Raw genomic sequence first — 8,450 nt, 5'->3', positions numbered from 1 at the left:
AAGGGAAGGGAAGGGAAGGGAAGGGAAGGGAAGGGAAGGGAAGGGAAGGGAAGGGAAGGGAAGGGAAGGAGCTGGGAAAGGGGCTGGAAAACTTTCCTTTGAATAAAAAACTGTGACAACACTAAATATTCCTGATATTCCCTGGAAAACCTGCCCCAGAATCCATTTTTCTCCGTGATTTTTCCAGGAAAATGTGAGAGGACTCTGGTAATCATGGATATCCCTTGCCATGGAGTGAAGGAGTTTTCGTTGGGAATTAAAACTTCCAAGGTTTCTTCCCAACTTGAACTGTTCAGATAGCAAATCTGGGAATTTCTCCTGCCCCAATTCCATGGAATGAATTCCACAATCCCTCTATCCCTGGCAAAACTTGGAAATAACAGAGAAAAATGCACTTTCCTAAGGATATTTTCCCTGCAAAAGGTTGGGAATCACAGAGCCAGCTCCATGAATCCTCAGGAAGTTTGGAAAAGGAGTTGGGCAGAGCTGCTCCGGGGAATTTTGGGAATATTTAAAATCCCACACTATTTTTGACCTCCCAATGCCTCCATATCCGACTCTGGACCTGCCTCCGGCACATCCCAAATACCAAAGCTTCCCAAATTCCAAGGCCAGGTTGGAGCGGCCTGGGATAGTGGGAGGTGTCCCTGCCCTTGGAATGGGGTGGAATTGGATCAGCTTTAGGATCCTTCCCATTCCAGGATTCCACAATTCCAACAGAATCCTCTGAATCCAAATCCGGACCCCAGGGTCACCACAGGGATGTCCCAAAATCCCTGGACACATCAGAGAACTGTGACCATTCCCAATCCCAGGCAAACTAACATTCCCATGGGACACGGCTGGCAGGGATGAGGAGCAGCGGGATAATGCCAGATCCAATCCCAATCCTGATCCCAATCCCAATCTCACTCCCAATCCCACCAGAACCACCTGCTGCCATATCCACAATATCCATGTAATCCTTGATATCCATGATATCCATGAATCCATTATATCCATGATCCAAACATGAGAAACACTCAGGGGAACAATGGAATCAGAGTATGGGATGGAGGGAAAACCCCGGGAAGAAGCAAATTTGACACTGGGATGGATGGATGGATGGATGGATGGATGGATGGATGGATGGATGGATGGATGGATGGATGGATGGAGGGGAAAACCCAGGGACAATCCAGGGAAAAACTGGATCTGACCTTGGAATAGCAGGAAAAACCCATGGAAAATCCGCTGATCCACCATAACACCACTCCTCATCGGAATGACGAACCTTTCCCATTCTTCCCTCTTCCCATCCCACATCCCCCCAGTCCATGGGATTGCATTCCCATCACTAATTCTTCCCACAGTCCCAAATCCATGGGATCCCATTCCCGTCACTAATCCCTTCCACATCCTACAATCCATGCGATCCTATTCCCAACTCTAATTCCTTTCACACACGCCCCCAATCCATGGGATCCCATTCCCACCTACAGCACCTCTCACATCCCCCAATCCATGGGATCTCATTCCCACCTCTAACACCTCTCACATCCCCCAGTCCATGGGATCCCATTCCCATCTCTAACCCCTCCCATATCCCCCAATCCACGGGACCCTTTCCCATCTCTAGCTCCTCCCACATTCCAATGCAAACCCCGGGATCCCATTCCCATCACTAATCCCTCCCAAACCGCAATCCAATCCATGGGATCCATTCCCAGCTCTAAGCTCTCCCACATCCCAACCCCATCCATGGCATCCCATTCCCATCTCTAACCCCTTGACACCCCAACACAATCCATGGCATCCCAACCCCATCCATGGGACCCCATTCCCATCTCTACCTCCTCCCACATCCCAACCCAATCCACGGCATCCCATTCCCATCTCTAACCCCTCAACACCTCAACACAATCCATGGGATCCATTCCCAGCTCTAACGTCTCCCACATCCCAACCCAATCCACGGCATCCCATTCCCATCTCTAACCCCTCAACACCTCAACACAATCCATGGGATCCATTCCCAGCTCTAAGCTCTCCCACATCCCATCCCCATCCATGGCATCCCATTCCCATCTCTACCCCCTTGACACCCCAACACAATCCATGGCATCCCAACCCCATCCATGGGACCCCATTCCCATCTCTACCTCCTCCCACATCCCAACCCAATCCACGGCATCCCATTCCCATCTCTAACCCCTCAACACCTCAACACAATCCATGGGATCCATTCCCAGCTCTAACGTCTCCCACACCCCAACCCAGTCCATGGCATCCCATTCCCACCTCTAACCCCTCGACACCCCAACACAATCCACGGCATCCCATTCCAATCACTGACATCTCCCGCATTCCAACCCAACCCATTGGATCCCATTCCCACACCCCACCCCACTCCCCGGGATGCCATTCCCGATCCCATACCTGGCCTTCCCGCGGCTGCTCCGGCGCAGCGAGGGCACCTCGGCCTCCCTCTCCTCCTGCACGCGCTGCAGCGAGGCGAGCGGCTAAAGACGGGAATAGGGGGTTAGGTGTTGGGAGTTGTGGGAGAAGATGGAAGAGAGCGGAGGGTGTGGAGCTGGGTTTTGGAAGAAGGCTGGGAGTTTCACAGAAAGGCACTGGGAATGAAAAACGGGATAGGATTAAGTGGGAATCTAAGGACTAAAAAAGATGGGAATAGGGGGTTAGGTGTTGGGAGTTGTGGGAGAAGATGGAAGAGAGCGGAGGGTGTGGAGCTGGGTTTTGGAAGAAGGCTGGGAGTTTCACAGAAAGGCACTGGGAATGAAAAACGGGATAGGATTAAGTGGGAATCTAAGGACTAAAAAAGATGGGAATTGGGGGATAAGGCGTTGGGAGTGTGGCTGTGGGAAAAGATGGAAGAGAGTGGAGGAGAAGGTTGGGAATGGGTGTGGAGTTGGGTTTTGGGAAGAAGGTTGGGAATTTCTCAGAAAGGCACTGGGAATGAAAAACGGGAACGCGGGATTAGGTGGGAATCTAAGGACTAAAAAAGACGGGAATAGGGGGTTAGGTGTTGGGAGTTGTGGGAGAAGATGGAAGAGAGCGGAGGGTGTGGAGCTGGGTTTTGGAAGAAGGCTGGGAGTTTCACAGAAAGGCACTGGGAATGAAAAACGGGAATGTGGGATTAGGTGGGAATCTCAGGCTGAAAAATATGGGAATATGGGATTAGGTGGGATCTAAGCCCCAAAAGATATGGCAATTTAGGATTAGGTATTGGGAGTGCGGTTGTGGGAAAAGATGGAAGAGAGTGGAGGAGAAGGTTGGGAATGGCTGTGGAGTTGGGTTGGGAAGAAGGCTGGCAGTTTCTCGTAAAGGAAATAAGAATAAAAAATTGGAAAATGGGATAAATTTGGAATCTAAGGACTAAAAAAGATGGGAATCTGGGATTAGGTGTTGCGACTGTGGTTGTGAGAAAAGATGGAAGAGAGTGGAGGAGAAGGCTGGGAATGGGCGTGGAGTTGGGTTTTGGGAAGAATATTGGGAGTTTCTCGGAAAGGCACTGGGAATAAAAAATGGGAATGTGGGATTAGGTGGGAATCTAAGGACTAAAAAAATGGGAATATGGGATTAGGTGGGAAACTGAACCCCCCAAAAAATGGGAATAGAGGATTAGATGTTGGGAGTGTGGTTGTGGGAAAAGAAGGAAGAAAGTGGAGGAGAAGGTTGGGAATTCCCGTGGAGCTGGCTTGGGAAGAAGGGAATGGTCTCCCCCTGCTCCCAGTTCCTCTCCCAGCACCGTAAATCCATGGGATCCAACCATGGATCAGCACACGAAAAGGTTTGGAAGTCGCATCTCAGGAAGCTCTGATGGACCAAGCCAGGACCAGTGGAATTCCCAACAATCCACATCCAGCTGCCGCTGGGATCTACACCTCCGCAAATCCTGGCTGCTCCTCCTATTCCAAGTCCTTATTCCATAGCTCCAGGGATGTGCCGAGAGAAAGATGGGAATATCCAACATGTGGAATAAATCACCAATGACCCCCCGCCCTGAATTCCCTCCCAGTCCTTGGGAATGCCAGGAAAAAGTGACCTCCTGGGTCCGCCTGGAAGTGCAAACTCTGGCTCCACCGAGGGACCAGGAGTGGAATCCCCATCCCGGAGGGATTTCAACTGGAATTCGGGGACGTGGATCAGTGGCGGCCTTGGAAGTGCTGGGAATTCTTGGATTCAATGTCTTAAAGGACTTTTCCAGCCTAAACAATTCCGTGATCCACGAAACAGATCCGGATGTTCCGGAAAGGGATGAGGTTCAGCTGTGGGGCCCCTGCGCTCCAAACTTCCAGGAAAATGGGATTTTCCAATATTTTGTTCAACGAGCTCGTTCCCCATCCTGAAGTTTAACATCCCTAAAATTTGCCTGGCACCTGTGGCAAAATCCAGTGGGAAATCCGGAATCAGATGCATCCAGCCCATTCCTGGTGCCGAAATATCGGGAAAAACACGGATTGCTCCCGCTTCGAGCCAGAACAGGGGACAAGGAGCAGGGAATTCCAAGCCCTCTGGACTCGGGATATTCCCAGAGCCGCCATTCCAAGGCCACCGCTCCCATGGCACCTTCCAGAGGCGAATCCTGAGGATGCTCCGAGGCCACCAGGAGAAGGAAAATCCCGGAATTGGGAGGGAGCAGCCCAGGCTGAGAGCATGGCCGCGCTCGGAATATTTTCCCGAGGAATATTTGAGGTTCAAAGTCCGAGGATTTCAGGCTCCTGGAACTCTTCCCGTTGCCGTGGCAACGCCCGGCGTTCGTTCTCCGATGAGTTCCAACCCTGGGTGTGGGAATTTCTCCCGGCAGCGGTGCCTCACGGATCCTGTCGGCACCCCCTGCCCTCAGCGCCCACGTCCGGCCATTCCCAATGGGAAAACCGGACAAAATTATGGAATTTCGGAGCCAGAGGGGTTGGAAAAGCCCTGTCAGACAAGGAAACCCAACCAACGCAAAGGCCACCACTGGTCCGTGCCCCTGGGTGTCACCAGCAAGGACAAATGTCCCACCAAGGCCATCCCAGTGGGAAAATTGGGCCAAAACTATGGAATTTCAGAGCCAGAGGAATTGGAAAAGCCCTGTCAGACAATGAAAACCAACAACTGCCAGGCCACCACTGATCCGTGTCCCCAAGGGCCACCAGCAAGGATGGATGTCACCAAGGACATCCCAATGAGAAAATTGGGTCAAAATTATGGAATTTCAGAGCCAGAGGAGTTGGAAAGGCCCTCCAAGGCCATCAGTCCCAACCAATGCAAGGCCACCACAGATCCGTGTCCCTAAGTGCCACCAGCAAGGATGGATGTCACCAAGGATGTCCCAGTGGGAAAATTGGGTCAAAATTATGGAATTTTGGAGCCAAAGGAGTTGGAAAAGCCCTCCCAGACAATGAAACCCAACCACTGCCAGGCCACCACAGATCCGTGTCCCCAAGGGCCACCAGCAAGGATGGATGTCCCACCAAGGCCAGGTGTCACCCAGGCATGGGACACATCCCCAGGAGATGTTTCATTTTGGACTCCTTCACTCCTTCACAGAAAATCCCTGGAAAAAAATCCCAGAAGCAGAAGTCCTGTCTGGAGACCTTCCCAAGAGGGAGCAGCCTCAAGCTGTGCCAGGGGAGGCTGGGATTGGATTTTTGGGATCGTTTTCCATGGGAAGGGTGGCCAGGCTTTGGCAGGGGCTGCCCAGGGACCTTTGGAGCTGCCATCCCTGGAGGTGTCCAAGGAATTCCTGGATGTGGCACTCAGGGCTCTGGTGGGGATCGGGCCCAGCTCGGACTCAGTGACCCTGGAATTCTTTCCCAACCTCAGTGATCCCAGGATTCTGGAATTCCAAACTGGCCGGGTGAGCACAATGGTGATAATGATGGCGATGAAGAAGAAGAATCGCCAGGTCCGAACTCCAGGACCCAGAATCAGGACATTCCCAGACTCCTGCCAGATTCCCAGTTCTAGGGAATACTTCCTCATCCCATCCCCCTCAATCCACATTTCCCAGGGGGAAAAGCGAGGGAAAGGGAGAGATGATGGTGATGATGATGGTGATAATGCTGATGAAGAACCACCAAGCCTGAATTCCAGGATCCAGAACCAGGACATTCCCAGATTTCCAGTTCTATGGAATATTTCCTCATCCCACCCTCTGGAATCTGCAATTCCCAATGGGAAAAACTGGGAAGGGAGAGATGATGGTGGTGATGATGATGGTGATGGTGATGAAGAAAAACCAAGTCCAAACTCCAGGATCCAGGACCAGGACATTCCCAGATTCCCAACTCTATGGAATATTTCCTCATCCCACCCTCCGGAACTCACAATTCCCAGTGGGAAAATCCCAGGAAGGAGACAGCAAAGGAACAAAAACTCGGAGCAATTCCCACAAAGAGCTCCAGATATTCCTTCCCACACCTTTCCCAGACTTTACTCCAGGTCTGTTTACCGAGTTTCTCCCGGCACAACGAATCCCGTCCGTTACCATGACAGCGCCGCTCGGAGCTGCCCGATCCCCGTTTTTCCAAAGGAAAACGCGGATCCCTGTTTTCCAAAGGGGCCTGGATGCTCCCTGAGGGGAGCGGGACACACCCAAAGCTCCCTGAGGAATTCCCAGCCTGGAGATGCTCCAGAGGCTCCCGAAAATTCCTGGCAGCCAGAGGAAGGGAAGCGCAATCAACGCTCCGAGGTTTGTTTGGATTTGCTGCTTCCATGATAATAAATATTCATGGGAAAGCACGAGGAGTGCAAATGTCTGCTCGCTTCCAGGCCACGATTCCATTTTAATCCTGGAAAATTCCAGATGGAAGTGGGGAAGGAGCCTGGAATGGCCCAGGGGGGAAAAGGGAAAAAACGTTTCCCAAATGGGAGAATTCCCAGATTTTCCACACTAGAGAATTCCCACAGCACATCCCAGACTGGAGAATTCCCACATTTCCCACACTAGAGAATTCCCAGGGCACTTTCCAAACCGGCGAATTCCCACAGTACATCCCAGACCGGAAAATTCCCACAGCACTTTCCAACCTGCAGAATTTCCAGGGCATTTCACAGGCTGGAAAATTCCCACGGAATCTCCCAAACTGGAGCATTCCCGAATCATCCCCCCAGACTGGAGAATTCCCACAGCGCATCCCAGACTGGAGAATTGCCATGGAATCCCCCAACCTGCAGAATTTCCAGGGCATTTCCCAGACTGGAAAATTCCCACGGAATGTTCCAAACTGGAGAATTCCCACGGCATTTCCAGGAATGGAAAATTCCCGCGGCGTTTTCCAAACTGAAGCATTCCCAAGTCATCTCCCAAACCGGAGAATTCCCGGGGCGCTTCCCGGACTGGAGAATTCCCAAATCATTTCCCGAACTGGAGAATTCCTAGGGCAAGAGGGAACAGGAGGTTCCAGCTCTGCTGAGTGCTCCAGATTCCAAGGAAAATGTGGATGAGCCTGGAATTCTCCTGGGAAGCTCCCACCCTTTCTCCTTCTGCACTGGGATCACCAAATCCCACCTCAACCCAGCCCAGCTTCCCACTGGGAATTCCACAGGAAAACCCCTCCACGAGCATCATTCCAACCCCAATCCCACCAAATTCCTTCCTTATTCCCATAAAACCCTGGGAAAAGGACATGAGCAGGAGCCATTCCCTGCTCCAACAAAATTCCTTAGCTCCTGCCGAACTTCCAAACCCAATTTCCAAACCAAATTTTTCCAAACCCAGATTCCCAAACCCAGTTTTCAAACCCTGATTTCCAAAACCAAATTCCAGCCCCAATTTTCAAACCCTGATTTCCAAACCCCAATTGCCAAACCAAATTCCCAAACCTCAATTTTTCCAAACCCCAATTTTTCCAAACCCCCATTTCCAACCCGTTTCCAAACCCCAATTTTTCCAAACCCCAATTTCCAACCCAAATTTCCAACCCCAATTTCCAAACCCCAATTTTTCCAAACCCCAATTTTTCCAAACCCCAATTTTTCCAAACCCCAATTTCTAACCCAAATTTCCAAATCCCAGTTTCCAAACCCAATTTCCAAACCCCGGGAAGCTCCTGGCCGCGGGCGTGACCATCTGGACCTGCTGCTCAGGTTGGAATTAAATTGGAATTCTTCCCTGACCTATTTTTTATCCGGAGCTGATTCCCAGACTTTCCATTGCTCCTGACAGCTTTCCGTGCTGGTTTTCCTGCTCTTTTTTTTCAAAGGAAAATCACGGAGATGCTCACTCCCAGGTGCAGATCCCAAGGGGAATTTAGGCCGCACCTTTGGAGGTCATTTATTCCCAAAATTTTCTTGGATTAATTCCATGACCTTGCAGGCAAAGGAATTCTCAGGCTCTTCCCAGAATCCTTCCCAACTTTTCTATCCCACCCCATATTCCCAGTTCTGGCTGTCAGGAATAGGGAGCTGGGGAAAAAAAATGGGAGAAAGGATTTTTGGGATTGAGCCAAACTCAATTCCTG

General features: G+C 51.1%; 1 protein-coding gene across 1 annotated transcript in view; it reads right to left on the bottom strand.

Annotated features, from left to right (window-relative positions):
* LOC106631950 (SH3 and multiple ankyrin repeat domains protein 3-like) overlaps positions 1 to 8,450 on the bottom strand; it is a 136,628-nt gene that overhangs the window by 73,932 nt on the left and 54,246 nt on the right. Inside the window, 2 exon segments of the mRNA XM_031061906.1 lie at positions 2,390 to 2,501; positions 3,465 to 3,511. Of these exon segments, the coding sequence (XP_030917766.1) occupies positions 2,390 to 2,501; positions 3,465 to 3,511 (159 nt within the window).

The sequence above is a fragment of the Geospiza fortis genome, unplaced genomic scaffold (genome assembly GCF_000277835.1).
Source record: "Geospiza fortis unplaced genomic scaffold, GeoFor_1.0 scaffold61, whole genome shotgun sequence".
Lineage (NCBI taxonomy): Eukaryota > Metazoa > Chordata > Aves > Passeriformes > Thraupidae > Geospiza > Geospiza fortis.
The sequence above is the reverse complement of the archived record's forward strand: the minus strand, read 5'-3'. Positions and strand labels throughout refer to the sequence as shown.